The 18,880-nt window shown below is 40.0% G+C and overlaps 1 protein-coding gene across 2 annotated transcripts in view; it reads left to right on the forward strand.

Moving 5' to 3' along the window:
* Nucleotides 1-18,880, forward strand: part of DGKB (diacylglycerol kinase beta) — a 488,560-nt gene that overhangs the window by 159,401 nt on the left and 310,279 nt on the right. For both annotated transcript variants that reach the window (XM_075922293.1, XM_075922292.1), the window contains exon 13: nt 11,254-11,352. In XM_075922293.1, the coding sequence (XP_075778408.1) occupies nt 11,254-11,352 (99 nt within the window). The remainder of the gene's footprint in view (nt 1-11,253; nt 11,353-18,880) is intronic.

Genomic DNA, 18,880 nt, shown 5'->3' on the forward strand with positions numbered 1-18,880 from the left:
AAAAACAAAAATTGAGTAAAGGACCCAAGCAATGGTGGGTAAATTGTCTGGTAAGTAATAATGTAAAATTGCTGTTTTATTGTTTATGTCCCCAGAAAAATCATGGAGGGGACTATTTTATTGTTTATGAAGCATTTTCTTTCTTATGAGTTGCTTAGTATTTTGCTTTACTCTGTGACTGTTATTTTCATTAGCTATAGCATACACATCTTTGGCTATTCCTTGTGTTTTCTACACTTTACTTCATTTGTCAAAGATCAGCAGAGACTAATAAGAAGATTAAACTATTTTTTCAGAGATAAGTTTGTGTGCCATTGAGAAGTAGAGCTGGTAATTATCACTGAGTGTGTGAAGATACTTTTTATTTGATGTTACATGGTCTAGTGTGGATTAATTATGGTACAAGTAGCCTTACCACTGAGGCAGGAATTAGCATAACAAATGCTTTAGATTACAGGGCTACCAAAATATCCTCACAATAAGGTTTTAATACTCAGAGTAAATCCAAACCCGTTAACTTTTATTTTCTGTTGCTAAGTAACAGCCTGAAAAGATAACTTTGCCATATAAAGGAGTATAGACAAGACTAATACTGGGTGTCATTTGCTTCAAAATTCAGAAATAAAATGTCTACTTTTTATTGTGCTAGACAACTTTTAACAGTGTGTTACTGGAAAAGTGTATATATCATCGACTGAATTGATCATATGGTAAGTTTGATACAGATAATATCAAGATGGTAAATTATCTGAAGAGAAATGAATAACTCAATAACTGGAAAAATGTGATTTATAGGAGCTGTGGAACTACATATTTTACATAACCTGCTAAATGAAATATTACCTAATCAGCTAGATGCTGTATGTTACCTATTTAGCTATTTAATAAACACATACACACATTTTCTAGGGTTATAAATGTTTATTACACCAGCGTACCCCCTATCAATTAAAATATACATAGCTGCTAATAAAACAAATCCATTTGGAATCATGCTCTTATTATGGCATACATATGCTGTCTGACAGACTTAATCTGCAGTATATTAAATCAATGTAGAGATAATAAATGACACCAAATTCCGTGCTTTAAGTGGCATTTTTATTGTGATTGTCTGGTAATATTTTAAACCATAAAAATGAAACTTGAGTAGATTGCATCTGTCTCTATAAACAAGAGATAACATTATAGCTTTGTGTTGCTTGTTTGGGTGTATAAAATAAAAACATGCTGTTAAGGGAAAATTTAATTAAATTTTTGGACAACAAGAAGAAAACCCAGACTTGTATCTAATTCAGGGTACATCTAGACTAGGGAGCTTTTCCTGGATACCAAGGAACGCGTATGCTTTTCTCAAAAAATTTTTGGAAAAGCAGATGCGTTTTTCAGCATCCCTGTAAATTATACTGTAAACTTTTCTTTGTAGTGTAGACAGAGCTTCAGACTACTTTTCTTCAACAATTTGTATCACTAATTGTATTTCTTCATATTTTATGTTGGCTTGAACTTTTAAAATCCCTCCCTTTCTTCTTTTGAATAAAGTAGTAAATCAATGATGGTAATATTGTAGTAAAAAGATGGTGATATTGTACAGCCATGTCTCACTCCTCTCTTGATATCTACTATATTTTCATTTTTATTATCATTGCATATTAAATTGCCTTGAGTCCAACATAATTGTTTTTTATTACTTAAAGTTCATACTCACACGTCTTAGTATGCTGAACATAGTCATAGATGATAGATTCCATCAACTGCTTTTTGGAAGTCAATACAACACTAGCATACTGTTTTCCCCATTTCAGTTGATCTTTCTAATATGAGATTCAGTTCATGATAGTCTTTATCGCACCCTTTCCACATTTGAAGCAATTGTTCTCTTATCTTATTCATCTGTCCTCACATTTGGTCTTGAACAATTGCAAAAGTATTTTAGGCTATCTTGTAACTGTACACAGTCACACGTGCCTTGTTTTGCCATTCTCCACCCCCATTATTCAGTCTGAAGCCCAGAAAGAGAACATTCAGCATGAAAGCTAGCAAGCATGGTGAGGTGATATGTATATACCTCTGCTATGACCTGGCCCCATGTGGCTTTTGCTATGCAGTATGGACGGGGTTGGGGGGGCAGGAAAGGTGTACTAGGTCCTGAGATTCAGTAGTCCTCCAGGGCCACTACCACAGTGCACTGATGCCTTTGCTGTATGATTCTTATCCAAAGGTACTAAGAGCCTCATCCTTTGAGTGATCTACACTGAACATTTCAGATCAGTTCTCTCTTGAACTCTGTTGATTGCCACAGCTGATTACAACTCATGTTCCAAAAGCTGCCACCTGGTCTCTTAAGCACATCTGGGTGCTGATCAATGTGTGGTCAAAGTACACCTTCCTCCACAACTTTGTGCTTTCATCAGATTCCATCCCAGTGACAGGAGCATTTGTAGCACCTGAGGCTCCTATACCAGAGGGTGAAGGAATCCAACAATCTGGGAAAGGACCTACTACATGTCCATGCTATGATTAGCTGGATTGGTGCTTTCCAGGGCTCTGGTGCCTGAATTGACTCATGATCCCTTTCTCAACCCAGCTGGCCTCATTGTACAACAGGATGCCAATGAGGGGCAGGTTGAGGAGGCAGCAAGGACCTCAGAGGAATTCCAAGAGGAAATCCTGGCAGACCCCGAGGAAGTGGATCTTGTGATTTCTGCACTTCTACCCAATAGACCCATCTGAATCTCTACTCAGGAGGATTTTAGCCACTAAAAGAACCAGAAGAACCTGGGGCTGGTAAGTTATAGTACATTTGCACATGCCTCCCAAATATCCCCATTTGCTTGGGCAATACATACTTGAAGGTACCAGATCCTTGGTCCACTCCAACGTGATCCCCAACCAAGATTTGGCTATAAGTCAATGGTTTTATTGAAATTCCACGATCCACTGTATCAGAAGCAGCAAGGGGGAAAGCTTAAAAGCCGGTTCCCCCCAGCACCGTCTCCATGGTGCAGGGGGAGGACAGAGGAGGCAGAGCTGCAGTGGTTCCAAAACCGGTACAAGTAGGGACTGCTCAGTACTGGCTCATGCTGCCCCAGTAGCTAACTCTGCTGTGGCTCTGTGTTTTAAATGAAATTCCATGATCCACTGGGATCCCTCTGGGCTCTTGCTGCATTTTAAATGTAGTAAGTCACAGAGCCAGCATGAGCCATGACTGCTCAGTCCTGGCTCGTGCCATCCCCTGGGAGTTAACGCTGCTATGGCTAAGCAGTTTAAATGTATTAGGAGCCAGGCTGCGCACCCAGCTCCTACTACATTTAAACTTCAGAGCCGCAGCAGGGGTAGCAAGCACTCCCCCTTATCGACTAATCAAGTAGTCGATGGAAATTCCATCAACTACTCGATTAGCTAATTAACTGGTACTTAACATCCCTACTGTTAAGCAGTTAGCAGAAGTTATAACAGTGGTGCGCAAACTTTTCTAGTTGCACTTCCTTATCATTATTGGAATCTATCTCTGTTCCCCTCTACCCCACTCCATTACTTCATGTTCACACATTATTAAGCAGTGGAGCTTGGGCTAAAGATGGAGCTGAAGCTAGAGGTGGAGCCAGTCTGAGGGTAGAGAGAGAATGAGAGCAGGGTGGGGCTAAGGGTGGAGCATGGGATAGAGTGGAGCTGGGTTTGGGGGCTGATCAAGACTTGGATCTGAATAGGGTGTGGGGAGGAGAATAACTTTGGTCAGATCTGGTCTGGGGGCAGAAAGAGACTGGAAGTTTGGCTATCCTTCTGCCCCCTGTGGGGACTGGGCCCTGCCACATTCCACCCTCTCCAAATGGTCTTCCATGTCTCCCAAGGTTGCATGCCCAACAATTTGGGGACTACTGCTATAACAGATGACTAATGAGCAGTTATTGTGCCTCAGTATCTGTGTGTTTCTCAGCCAGCACTCTTGTTGCCATAGTCCCTAGGAGAGAACTTGGGGGAGGAGGAAGAGGAGAGTCAGTGGGTTCTGAAAGGTCTTGGTGGGGAAAGAACAATTTTGTGACAGTGATGGTTGCGCAAAGGCCCACCACCACCCCTTCTCCCACATACACTTCTTTATTCTTCCCCGTATCAGTGGGATCTAGGCAAAAGGAGTTGAGTGTGCTTGGTTACTTGTGTGCAGACTGGCCTAGAGCTAGGAAAGGAAAAGGAACTGTTGGTTGTCCGAGGAATGTTATAGTGGTCCATTCTCCCTGTAACCATTTCAAATCATTGTTACTATGCCTAGTGTTTATTCTCTCCCCTCACTGAGCCACTTGGCAGAAGCTGAGAGAAGCAGGACTTGGTAAAGCATCCACTCCAGCACATGCACAAAAATAATGCCATGTCCCTTAGCAGTGGAGAGACGACTGGCTTGTCATAATAATTCAAAAGTTCAGGGGAGAAAATATGCTTATAACATGACTCTTTGTTTACCTGCCCCTTTCTGTGCTGCTCGCTGCATGCAAGAGCCACATTTCTGGTGAGGAGAGGGTAGGGAGGGGCCTGTCAAGTGAGTAAACATTTTCTGTGGTTCTCTGTTCCTTGTCTATGGGAACTCCATCTGCTAGCTTTGAGTACAGCCAGTTTCCTCTCAAATTGTCTCCCCATCTTGTAAGCATATTTCAGCAAATGTTTGGTGTAGTAGAGATTCAAACTGATTCTTCAGGCTTACCAGCAGAGAACATGTGCTTGGTACAGCTTCATAGCTCATAAAAGTAATATGTAGAAACATCTCTCTGATAAAGGTAGCTGGGTTCTTCCACAGGACTGGAAAACCATTTCTGCTTTCCATGTTGGCACCTTGAACACTGCTACGTTCTCTGAATGATAGCCAGCCTCTAAAGAATTAACAATCCCTGTAGAGAGCCAAACCAATACTCTTCTTTGTCCAGCTGCCACTCAGGTTGCTGTTGAGGCAGTGAATCCCATACTCCTCCTTGCCAAGGAGGAGCATGCTAGCACCTGAATCCTCCCAAACCCCCTGCAAGTGACATCCCTGTTTCATCTTTGCACAATATTCCACAGCTGTTCCCACCCTTGTCAAGGTAGAGGGAGGAGAAAAGCTAGGGAATATGTCTACAGACAGTAATGTTTGTCCACTTCTCAGGGATTTTAACTTTGTGTTTTGTTTATATATTCCCGTTACAAAGCATGTTAGTTCTATGTTCAATGTATGTAAATAAATGATGTTCACTTCACTGGTATGATGAACATGATATTTACCATGTATTTGAAATGGTTCAGTGGGATTCATAGCACATAACTGATTTCTGTAGATTCATGGTGCCAAAGACCCCCACACATCCTCTCCTCCCCAACCATGATTTTTTTTAAAGGCGGGTGCTCATGACAATGAACGAAGCCAGTGGTTCTTTTAAAAAAAAATAAAATAAAATAAAAAAAAAATTGTGGACCATTTGAAAATTTGAGGGTCTCAGTGGACAATTTAATGATCTTTCCAAATGTTTGTACCATTAGCTAACTATTGTATGGCACTTGGAACCATGAAATCATCCTGATTTAGATGTAATCTTAAAGATCGGTGATACTAGAATGATTGTTCTGTTGCCTTTACAATCCCTAATCTTTTTTAGATTTGGATACACAATGGGTGTGTCTAGACTACAGGGTTTTTTCGAAAAAAGTGGCCTTTTTTAAAAAAAACTTCCCCTGCGTCTAGACTGCTGCCGCATTTTTTCAAAAGTGAATTGAAAAAACATGGCACTTATTTTGACCGCAGAAAACTTTGTTTTATGAGGAATAATGCCTTTTTTTAAAGTGCTCTTTTGAAAAAAGATGCTATATAATGCAAACTGTGCTTTTTCAAAAGAGAGCATCCAGACTTCCTGGGTGCTCTCTTTCGAAAAAGCAAGGTACTGGTTGTAGTCTAGATGCTCTTTTCGAAAGAGGGTTTTCCTAAAATATCTTTCAAAAAAGCCCCTTTCGAAAGAGCTTGCAGTCTAGACATAGCCAAGGAGGTTGTAAAGTTTTCTGACAGTTCTTCTGTCTCAGACTATTCTTTGTTACCTTGGACAGTATTTTGAAGCCTTCATTCCCCTTGCTTTGTACAAATTCAGTCAGTATTCAGTCACAAGTTGCTGCTGTGGTTTCTTCATTCATTATTGGTGGTCCTACTTGAGTAATCTCTAGCTGAGGTTTTTCAGACTTTTTATCGTGTAGGTCCTTGATATATTCTCTCAATTTCTTGTTTTCAATCTTTAGAGTGTGTCAAACATTTATTGTCTATTTTTGCCTGAACCTTCATATCGGCCACATTTTGTAATTTAAGCCAAGAAGGAGTTTGAAGAATAGATAGCCAAAGACTCAAAAAGTAATAGCAAAATGGTTTTAAGTACATCGGAAGCAGGAAGTCTGCTAAACAACTAGTGGGGGCACTGTACGATTGAGATGCTAAAAGAGCACTCAAAGATGATAAGGTCGTTGTAGAGAAACTAAATTAATTTTTTGCTTCAGTCTTCAGGGCTGAGGATGTTAGGGAGAGTCCCAAACCTAAGCCATTCCTTTCAGGTGGCAAATCTGAAGAACTGTCCTAGAGGTAATCCTGGCAATTATAGACCAGCAAGTCTAATGTCAGTACCAGGAAAATTAGCTGAAACTATGGGGGAAAGTCAACATGGTTTCTGTAAAGGGAAATCATGCCTTACTAATCTTCTAGAGTTCTTCGAGGGGTCAACAAACATGTGGACAAGGTAGAGCCAGTGGATATAGTATACTTAGATTTCCAGAAAGCCTTTGACAAGGTCCCTCACCAAAGGCTCTTAAGTAAAGTAAGTTGCCATGGGACAAGAGGGAAGGTCCTTTCATGGATTGATAACAGGTTAAAAGACAGAAAACAAAGTAAAGGAATAAATGGTAAGTTTTCAGAATGGAGAGAAGTATCTAGTGGTGTCCCCCAAGGGTCTGTTCTGGACCCAATCCTATTTAACCTATTTATAAATAATCTGGAGAAAGGGTAAACAGTGAGGTTGCAGAATTTTCATATAATAGTAAACTGGTCAAGATAGTTAAGAACAAAGTAGACAGTAGAGAGCTTCAAAAGGATCTCACAAAACTAGGTGATTGGGCAACAAAATGGGAAATAAATTGTAATGTTGATAAATGCAAAGTAATACACGTGGAAAAAATAATCCCAACTACACATTCAAAATAATGTAGATATAACCACTCAAGAAAAAGATCTTGGAGTCAATGTGGGTAGTTCTCTGAAAACATGCATTCAATATGGATTTTTTTTGTCAGTAGTCAAAAAAAGCAAACCAAATGTTATGAATCATTAAAAAAGGGATAGATAATTAGACAGGAAATATCATATTGCCTCTCTATAAATCCATGGTATGCTCACGTCTTGAATACTGCGTACAGATGTGGTCTCAAAGATATATTGGCATTGGAAAAGGCTCAGAGAAGGGCAACAAAAATGATTAGAGGTTTGGAATGGGTAACATATGAAGATAGATTAAAAAGACTGGGACTTTTCAATTTAGAAAAGAGGAGACTACGGAGGAATATGATTGAGGTCTATAAAATCATGACAGGTATGGAGAAAGTGAATAAGGAAAAGTTATTTACTTGTTCTCATAACATAAGAACTAGAGGTCGCCAAATGAGATTAACAGATAGCAATCTTAAAACAAACAAAAGGAAGTTTTTCTTTGCAGCTGCCTTGTGGGTTGAGTCTTTTGGCTAAAAACTACAATTCCAAGCCTCCCAAAACTGATTGCACTTAATTGTTGGGGCACTTGTGCAATATTAGCCCATGTTATATCAGGACAACATGACTTACTATTCTTCAACTGTCATGCAAACTGGTTTGCTCTTAGTGTTGAACCAGTGCCCTGCCTGGCCAGATGTTTGAAATTAGCAACTGTTGGGCTTGCTGCATGGATTGTAAGGGAACTGAATCAACCCAGGAACCTAGTCAATATATGCAAATAAATGTTACAATAATGGGAAAACATGAAGCATTCTAAAGAGGTCTAGATTTTGTTGCAAGTCTTCAGTGGAGCAAAGAATTCAGACTTATCAGTGAAGGAGGATGCCAACGTAATTAGTCACAATTATAATAGCTAGGATTGTAACTGGGTAAATTAAGTGAGAATATTATCTGGATGTGCAATGGTAATACCGATTTAAAAAAAAGTCCAAAAATATGATTACTCAAGTATATGCCTCTACGACTGCATGTTTTGAGGAGGATGTTGAAACATTCTGTGTAAACATTGAGGTAATAGACATCTGTGGTGGAAAAAAATAGACTAATTCTTATCTGAGACTGGCATGTAAAATTAGGAGGGGAAAGACTATTTATCACAGTTGGTTTATTTGTCCTTCATGAAAGAAACAACGGAGAAGAAAGAGTTGTAAACTCTTGGGAGAAACGTGATCTCATTATCTGAAATACTTATTTTGAATTAAAAGAAAGTGCAAGGCACATTTGGGAATCACCAGGAGGGATGTATAAAAAACAAACTTATTTTATCACAATCAACTATAGGTATAGAAATAGTGTTAGAAAAGTTAAGATCACGCCTAGTATAGATTGTAGATCAGTTCATAGATTGGTAGTGCTGAGACAGTGTATGTGAACATCAAACTGAGACAGCTGCAGAAAGCCAAATGCTATGTATCATGGAACCTTCAAGCTCTGAGCTAAAAATCTACTACCAATATGAAGCATTGGTTTAAAAAAAAAAGCTGAGTGATTTGGGAATGTCTGAAAGAAGTTACCAAAGAATCTCCAGATAAACGTCTAGGGAAAATGTTAAAAACTATGAAAAACCCATGGATGACTGACAGAAAAATCATTGCTTTGATGGATGACAAAACAAAGGAAAAAGCACAAAGATCCAGAACTGGAACAGAAACACTGAAGACACAATAAAATGATAAAGCATAAATGCAGATTAATAAAGCCCAAATGGCTGAATGAGAAATGCCAAGAAATTAAATAATTGGATAAAGAGAACAAAGTGAGATATAAATGGCTTTATAGGTTGAAGAATAGTCCCCTTCCCAATAACACTTTTAACCTCTCTAAACATTTGAAAAATTGTTTCTTCTTCGAGTAGTGTACCTTTGAGTGCTCCACTGTAGTTTGTGTGTCCCTGTGCCTCTAATAGAAGATTTTTAGTAGTAGTGCCCGTTGAGCCCATGCATGTGCTCTCCCTCCCAGTGATGTACGTTGAGGCTATCTAGCACTGGGTGGGCAAAAGCCTCTCACTTGCTTCTCAACCACCTTTAGCCTCACACGGAGAGAACAAAAAAAGCAACCATGTAGCACTTTAAAGACTAACAAGATGGTTTATTACAGGGTTTCCCAACCTATGGGTCGTGACCCAAATATGGGTCGCCATTAAATTTCAAAAGGGTCTCCAAATATCTCCCCAGATGGCTCTGCCCCCCCTCATTCCCCTGTTTTTGAATTGCCTTGGGTCACCACGTCTTCCTGAATTGTCAAAATGGATCCCCATCTGGAAAAGTTTGGGAACAGCTGGTTTATTAGGAGATGAGCTTTAGTGGGGCAGACCCACTTCTTCAGGTCTGCCCCATGAAAGCTCATCACCTAATAAACCATCTTGTTAGTCTTTAAAGTGCTACATGACTGCTTTTTTTTGTTTTACCAAGTTCAGACTAACTGGGCTACCTCTCTGTTATGGAGAGAACAGTTGTCCCTTCCTTATATATCATTAGCATAATTAGTAGCTTTGGGGTTTTTTGTTCTTCCTAATTGTGTTCCTTTTTTTAAACCTCTTGGGATTAAATGCCATTGAACCAGCCCTGCTGCAAGTCAGGAGCAAGAGGGTTTACTCATATTTTTTCCTGATCCTCAAAATGAAGGGAGGTTTAATTCCCCTTCTAGATCTAAGGGTATTAAGCAAATATGGAAAGTTGCAGATGGTCACACTAGCAGCCAAAGATTTCCAACACTACCTTTGGGCAGGACCATTATCCGTAAAGATTGTTCCATCAAGGTTATTCACCACAGTTCTCCTGACTGAACTAGAGCACTAACCCCAGTATTGCAACTGAAGTTCTCAGCTCCACCCTCGATGCAGTACACAGACTTACCATCTTGGGACAGATGCCTTCCTAGGAGGCTGGGGAATTCACCTACACAACCACCATGTCGAGGAGAAATAGCCTTCTGCAGAAATGATCCTACATGTCACTCTTTTGGAACTAAGTGTTGGCAGGAATGCTTGTATGCACTTTTTGCCTTTTATCAAGAATGCCCATGTGAAGTTCATGATGACTCAAAATGACCTCTATCTTTTACATAAATCACCAAGAGGGTCCAGATCACCCTTGCTCTTCAAGGAAGCACTCAGAGTGTGGAAATGGTGCATCCCTCACAACATATTTATCCCATCTATCTATCTATCTACCAGAGATACAGGGCATGACAACTCAAGTCTGTCAGAATTTGTCATGACCCCAAATGGGAACTGAACACAGAGATGCTTTGACATCTATTTGCCCTCTGAGTAACCTTATCTACAGATTGCTTCTCTACTTAATGGAACAAGTAATGTCCTCGTTACTTCCCCAGGCCTGGCCTAGGGAAACATTCATGAGGAGTTGCCCTCGTACTCCCATGGACAATGACCTCTTGTCTGCCTTTTCCCAGTTTCCTCTTTTATCGAAGGCCTAGCTGGAAATTCAACAAAATAAAGTGAGTTATTCTGATGTCCCCTTTTCACCAAGACAGATGGCTATAGTCCATCTGTTCCTCGATGGCTGGTTCCACACTCAGTATACTTACCCACACAATGGAAACAATTCAAAGTTGTTATTAATCTAAACACAGACCCAATCTCATCTTCCTTCCCTCTGATTCCACACTACACTTTAGAACTCAACAGGTCAAAACTTTCACTTAGTTCCATTTAAGGTACAGTGTTTTCACTGTTGTATGTGCTTAAAAAAAAAGAGGGCAGTTCATTTGTTCAGGACTGATTGATCTGCAGTGAGTATTAACTATTGCTTTTTTCTAGTTTTCAGAATTCTAATTAAACTGAAGCAAAATGAGTTCCTAGAATTCTGTAGATGAGTGGAATACTTCTGCCACTTGACAACAATTCTTAAATATTTTCATGTATTAATTATTGGACTGATCTAGTGTATTCATATCTCCACTATTTTAGATAGGGCAGAGGTTCTTTACAGAGGTACTGTGGTGATTATTATTAATTTTCTTTCTCTTCCCTGCAGCTCCATAATAAATGTGCTTCACATCTAAAGCCTGAATGTGACTGTGGCCCTTTAAAGGACCATATTTTACCACCCACAGCAATCTGCCCAATAGTATTGGTGAGTTCTTCATATGTTCTATTTTCATATAGCGTTGTGTCATAGAAGCTAGAACAACATGAATGAATGCTTGACTTTGACAACTTTTGCTTTTTGTTAATGTGAGAGCACAATATAAACCCAAAATAGAACAGATAATTTTAGTTCATCACAAAAATGTTTTTCCCCCAATATATTGCATTTTCTTTCATATGACAATGAACTTTTTGTAGGATATGCTATAACTGAAGCTGATTCAGGTTTTATCACTGAGTCATTCTGTACTTACCAGAAATTGTATAGACAGAACACTCCTACATTTTACATCTTTTATAGATCCAACTTCCCAGAATAATGAAGTTATTCTTCTAGGCAGTTTTTGCTTGGAATGCATATTGTATATTTACAGTGCTGAGGTCTCTCATCTCAGCCGGAGGTTACCTAGAATGATGACATTGGCCTTGCAGCAAGCTATGCGTCAACATTATGGTGTATTTTATTCTGCAGAAGTGGACGGTAAATTTCATTGTCCACAAAACAGTTACTCAATTCAATGAAAATAGAAATAAAAATGCATACTGTACATAGGTGCCACTGGAAAAAAAAGCTGAGCAGTTTCTCATGAGAAAGAGATCTTCAAAGTTAACCGCTATATTAATACATTAAACTGAGTTTTTATGCTTATGAAACTCACAGCATCATTGTGTTAATGGTAATGACAGATATTCTATACACAGACACATGGACTTTTAATTTTAAATATACTTCATAAGAAAAATTGTTTAATTTGAGAAAATATACAGCAGTCAGAAAAATTATGAATGGTATATTATCTGTAACGATGTGTTGATTTCTATTATTATTGTGTTTCACTAATTGCAGATCATGCAAGAGATTTTGATTTTTGTTTGTTAAATACCACTATTGCAAACTCTGCCTAAGAGCTGAAAACTAACTTGGATTTCTGATATTATTATGAATTATTATTATTTATTAGTAATACTTATGCATCGTCACCGATAATAAAGCTTTTGTATGTGAAACTTTGTCCTTGGTTACATTTGTGCAACTCCATTTTTTCCATGGTGTTTTCCAAGTGCAAAGGAGGTAGTTGGAATTTAGTTTATATTTCATCAGCAGAACTGTTAATCTGGTTCATCCTTGCATAGAGATGTATGTTTGATTTAAAATAAACAGATCTGACTCAAACTATATACAGGTAAATTAATTTGGACTGTGCATTTCTGTACTGTACATGTACATTGTCAAGGGATGGAGATGGTTGCCTTTGGTGCTTTGTATTTCATTGGAAATTTTACTGTTTAATAATACAGTATGACTGGTTATCTAGTTGATCCTTCCAAAAATGTGTAATAATACAGCACTATATACACTCACATTACTGATTGCACGTCGCTGTCCTGGATTACAGGAATTCTTCCTGAATATGATTGATTACAATGCATATGTTATTTGTCTTCACAATTTTTAAAATTGGTTTCTCCCACTTCCTTTTTGTTGTGAAGATTGTACTTGATGAATGTAATATTTCAGTGAACAAGAGACCAGCTCTATCAATAACTGCAGCAAAGCAATGAATACCCACCTGGAGGAAGAATCATAGGGATGTAATCATTTAAGTGTGCAATAGTAAAGCATTCATTTGTTCATCAGTAGAAGATTTGCATTTCAGAGACAGTGCATTATGTACTAGGAAAAGGGAACATCTCTTATCCTATACACTACTTTGGTATCATTGATCACAAGAGAAACTCATGTGGGGCTTTTGGTATTATTGCTTGTGAGTAGAAATTTGGTGAGCCATAAAACAGAATAAAAAGAACCCCATCACAGCAGGTGTTGTGTATGGAGATCATCCAATATCATACTTCACTTGGAGAGTTCATTAATCTAGGCCTTCATCTAGTGAACCCAGATTCTCTCCAGAGGTCTAGTGGCAAAGGTAAACAGCAAAGTGAAAACTCTTGCATCATGTTCATATGCAAAAATTAGCCTCTCCTCCTGGGTATTGGTATCTGGCAAAGTTCAAAGCAAATAAACAAAGTTTCTTTATCTCCTGGAAAGACTGCAAGCAGGCCAGACTCCTCCACAGTCTGTCCTGTTTTGAGAGAATGAAGCAGTTTATATTTGGTCCCCTTTCCCACCATGTCTGCCCAGAAAGGCCTACAGCTTCCAGAAGTCCTAGTGGCCAGAGGTCCCTACTGGCAGACAAAGAAAGAAGCTTTGCATTACCCACATTTGAAAGTAGTAGTGATCTGGTCTTTAGACAAAGTTAGAAGCCTGGCTTCTCAAACTGCCATCCCTGAAATTCTACTTCTCTCTTAGAGGTCATTCCCTTCACCTTCCCCTACCCTCTCCCCGCCCCCGATTTGTCGTTATGTGTATCAAAACAAAGAAACACAGTAAAAAACAAACAAATCCTGAAATTGTAACATGGCAGTGGAGATGCCTCCTGCTCATTGTGAAGACTAAAATATACTGATAAAGGAAGGCTTGAGATCAAATGTTATGTGCTTCATGGAGCTCACAGAAGTCAGTAAAGATGTGTTAACATTTCATTACATGGGCTCATCTGTCTCTGACCTCAGCTCTATACACTTTCATTCCCATCACCCGAATTGTATAAGATCATGTGCTTTTTTAGCAATCTTACAGTTTTGTTGTGCCATTGACACTGTCCCATGTGACATTCTCATAAGCAAACTGGGGAAATATAATCTTGATAAAATTACTATGTGGTAGGTGCACACCTGGTTGCAAGGTCCTATTCAAAGGGTACTTATCAGTGGTTTGCTATCAGACTGGGAGACTGCATCTAGAGGGTTTCCACAAAAGGTCAGTCCTGGGTATATAGTACTATTCAACATTTTCATTAATGAATTGGATAATGGAATGGAGAGTCTATAAAATTGATAGATGATAGCATCTAGGAGGGGGATGAAATCACTTCGGAGAACAAGATTAGAAGTAAAAAAGTCCTTGGCAAATTGAAGAATTGGTCTGAAATCAACAAGATGAAATTCCGTAAAGGTAAGTGCAAAGTACTTCACTTAGGAAATAAAAATCAAATGAACTACTATAAAATGGAGTATAATTGGGTAGGTAGTAGAACTGCTGGAAAGAATCAAAAGGTTATAGTGGATTATACAAATTGAATACAAATCACAATGTGATTCAGCTGTGAAAAAGATTAATACTCTGGGTTGCATTGATAGGAGTGTTGTATGTAAGACACAAGAAGTAATTGTCGCATTCTAATTATCAGCTTGTGAGGCCTCAGCTGGAGTACTAAGTCCAATTCTAGGCTGTACACTTTAGGAAACATGGGGACAAATGAGAGAGAGAGTCCAGAGGACAGCCATAAAAATGAAAAAAAAAAGTTTAGAGAACTTGAACTATGAAGAAGAGTTAAATAAAGAGGCACATTTACTGTTGAGAAAAGAAGACCGAGAAGAGACTGGACAACAATCTTCAAATATATTAAGGGCTGTTCTGAAGAGGACTGTGATCTGTTCTCCGTGTCCATGGAACGTAGAACAAAAGATAATAGCCTTAATCTGCAGCAAGGGAGATTTAAGTTAAATATTAGGAAAAAAATTCTAATTATAAAGATAGTTCCTCAGTATTTGCTCATATCCATTCCACATTAGATGTGTGTGCTCACCACAAGAACCTGTGCCAGATTTTCCTTCTGCAGTATCCAACGGTGACCATTGGAATGGTGCCCTTATGGTACAGTATAAGAGGTGCTGTGTACTCCACTCACCCTCAGTTTCTTCTTGCCACCAATGTCAGTGCATAGAATGTTCGCTGCTCTCCCGTTATGTAGGCTTCATTCAGAGAAACTTTGTAAAATTGCCATAGTTTTAGTATTAGTTACCTTAGCAGTAGTTTGTGTGTTAGTCCCACCTGCAACATAGTTGGGGGATGGGGGGGTATACCTTTAAACTCTGTGATCACTGTAAATATCCTATGTCCAGTGACTCACATGGTAGCTGTTTTAGGTTCTTGGGTGAAGGACATATAAGTGACAAATGTCACATTTGTAAATAGTTTATATCGAGGACTAAGAACTAGTGAGAAATTAGACTGAGTGCACTCCTGGTGGAGTTGGTGCTCACTCTGGCACTGGAGCAGCACCATGACATTGGTGTGCAATGCTCTGCCAGTTCTGTCAATGAGCCCATCCTGTTCCTTGCCTGGAAGCCTGGACACAGAGGAGAGCTTTCATCAGCTTCGGGTGCCAGTGGTACCTGGAGCTCTTCAGGCTGTGCAGGAGATCCTGTCACTCCCAGTGCCACCCACACCATTTCTGGCAGTGTCTTTAATTCAGAGTAAGCCTGCCGTGGGATCCTTCCATCCTCCCTCACCTCAGTGGCACCATTTCCTGTCATGGGGCAATTCCTAACATTGGTCACTTGCTGGAAGCTGACATACCTTGGACTTCAGGAGGCAGATGCAGAGGACCCTTCTCTGGTCACCAGACTCTGGGTACCAACAGAGAGACTTGAGACAGACTTCTGTGGCAAGGGACCAGAGACCCTCGGAGGCACAGTGTCCGACAGGTGCATATGTGACCTTTCCAGCTGGTATTGATGTATTCCCAGTCCAGGGATCACCTGGAACAGATCATAACCATCCCCTCATGGTGTTCACCACTCTGCAGTGATGGATTGATCCAGAGAATGCCCTAGAAGGGGTTCTGTTTGACAATTGTGCTCCCTCCCTCAATCTGGTGTCAGATGCCTCAGATCTCAACAAGGGTGCACACCTCAGAGACCTCCAGATCTAGGAACTGTAGATGACCGAGGAGGTGATTTTGCATTTAAACATCAAGGCGCCATTTGGCTGGCTTGTGGGATCTTCCTGCTGTACCTGTCGGGCAAAATGGTGTGAGTCCTACACCCCAACCGCAAGTCTCTGCATCATCCTGTTGGCATGGATGAAGCAGTGTTCCTGGGAAACAGGAAGATACCTACAAGACTGTCTTTCCTGGTCAAGTGGACAAGGTTTTTCTGCTGAGCCTCAGAGCCTAGTATGTCCCCCTTGAACTCCAGAGTAGTCTGTCCTAGACAAACTGTTGCCGCTTAGAAACCAGGGTCCAGGACATTCTTCCATCAGAATGCACCTTGAGGCCACCTCCACATTCTATTAGCTGATTGAGACTCAGATAGTGTTCTCTCATGACATGACTGTCAGAAACCTGAAGAGTCTCAAGCAGCTCTGCCAACAGGTATGAGACCCTGTCCCAGGTCCAACTGGTCCTCACCAGGCTCACTGGCCCACCCCTTCATGCTGCTGGGTTCCTGATACTTGGAAGGTTGCATTCCTGGTGGTTATGATATTTGGTGAGACGAGTCTCAGAGATCAAAGGTTTTACCTCAGAACCATCTTACACGGCTTTCCATAAACAAGGTCCAGCTACAGTTACAGTTGGCCTTCCTGGCCAAGGTGATTTCTTTCTTTCATGTGAACCAAGGCATATTGCTGCCTGTGTTCTGCTCCAAGCCTCACAAGGCAGAGGAAAGATGTCTACCCACTCTAGATATCCAGAGGGCTTTGGACTTTTACCTGGAAAGCACTAAGCCCTTGCACATGTTGATGCAGCTCTTCGATGCTACAGCTGAAAGAACAAAGGGCCTTCTGGTCTCATCACAGAGGATTTCCAACTGGATCACATCTTGCATATGGGCCTGTTACATGCTGACAAAGGTCCTGCCACCACAGATTGTCCAGGCCCCTTCCAGACCAGATCATAGGCATCATCAGGGGCCTTCCTGGCACACGCACCAATCCACGACATCTGTAGAGCTGTGATGTGGTCCTCAGTTCATGTTCACGTCTCACTATGCCATCACCCACCAGGCCAGAGACTCAGTTCAGCAGAGCTATGTTGCAGTTGATAAGGCCATGAATGCCTACCTGCCTCCTTGGATACTGCTTGGAGTCATCTACTGTGGAATGGATGTGAGCAAGCACTTGAAGAAGAAAAGACAATTGTCTCTACTGTAACTGGTGTTCTTAGAGGTGTGTTGCTCATGTCCAAACACACACATTTTGGGAATTAGCATTGTATATTCTTTAAAACAACCATATTGATTCACAGGGGACTTTTCTTGATTCCGTATCATTAAAAGATGCATTACCCACTGCCCTTCCCCATTGTTGGCATTGTTGACAAAAAGGAGTGGAGTGTGGGGGGAGCATGTGGCATCCCTTCTACTTCTCCATAAGGGCACCACTCCAGGAGTCTCCAGAGCTCCTCCCCTATGGATACTACAGAAAAAAACTTCTGGCACAAGTGTATGTGACAAGCACATACATCTCAAGTGCATTGGACATGAGCAGCACATCTCGAAGAACACCAGTAACAATGCAAGTAAGTGTCTTTTAAGGTCAGAAATAAACTTCTTAGAGAGCCTGTGGACTCCCCATCACCTGTCAGGGATAGTCAAGGTTTACTTGGTCCTTCCATAGCATAGGACTTCTCAAGGTACCTTCCAGTCCCACATCTCTATGATGATTCTGTGATAATTATTTATGTAACATTAAATATCATAGAATTTCACTGAGGCAATTGATGCTCTTTGGTAGACAAAAAGGACCAATGCAATGAGCAATGAAGTTTGGATATATGCTCAGGGAAGCAGAGCGGAGAGAGATGATAGAACTAAAAGGGGGCAAACTATCCAAACGTGTTATATGGATTAAACATCACCAGCTTTCTGGAAGAGATGGAATCCTTGTGCTCTGTGACCAACAATGTATACAAGAATGACATTACATTTATTAACTCCCTATTTTAGGTAACTTGTGACTTTTTTCATCTACCATCTTTTGATCTTAAATTTTGTATGATTTTTCTCAGCACAGAAATTATGATAGAAAGTTTTGATATAAATCCATTTGCTATTTGTGAATTGCATTATGATAGAATAACTGATTTATGCTGTTTTAAATGCCCTCTTTTGCAGTCAAAATAACACAAGATACTTTTTTATGTATTAATTCCAGAAATCAGATCACAGAATTCACTTGACCATTTTACAAATTTTCCACAGAATGTCTGCATGTTCCTTAATATGAATTATGTCCTTTGTAATACTTCAATCCTATGTATTATTTGTAATAGGAATTTACAATCTGTGACTTCAATCCTAGAAGTTGCAATGTATGGGCAGATCTCTGTATTCATCTTTCCCCCAGTGATTTCAGTGGTACTATCATCAAATCCATCAACCATATGAAGAAACTCAAGCTGATAGGGTCATTCATTGAGTGTGTCATTCAGGATCATGACCTGTCTTTCTAATGAACAGGCTTTCAGTGACACATTCTATGACACATATCCAAATTATTTTTTGTAACGGTAAGTTCTGATTCAACATTTACTTTATAGGTTCTCATGAATCCTTCAGTTTTGAGTAACTATATATTGTTATATATGTAACCAAAAAAAGCCCCCCCCCCACTTACTCCCAAAGAGGATGCAAGGAGGTCACCTCGAACATGTGACTCTAACAGCCTG

Source organism: Pelodiscus sinensis, chromosome 2 (assembly GCF_049634645.1).
Source record: "Pelodiscus sinensis isolate JC-2024 chromosome 2, ASM4963464v1, whole genome shotgun sequence".
In the NCBI taxonomy this organism is placed as follows: Eukaryota; Metazoa; Chordata; order Testudines; family Trionychidae; genus Pelodiscus; species Pelodiscus sinensis.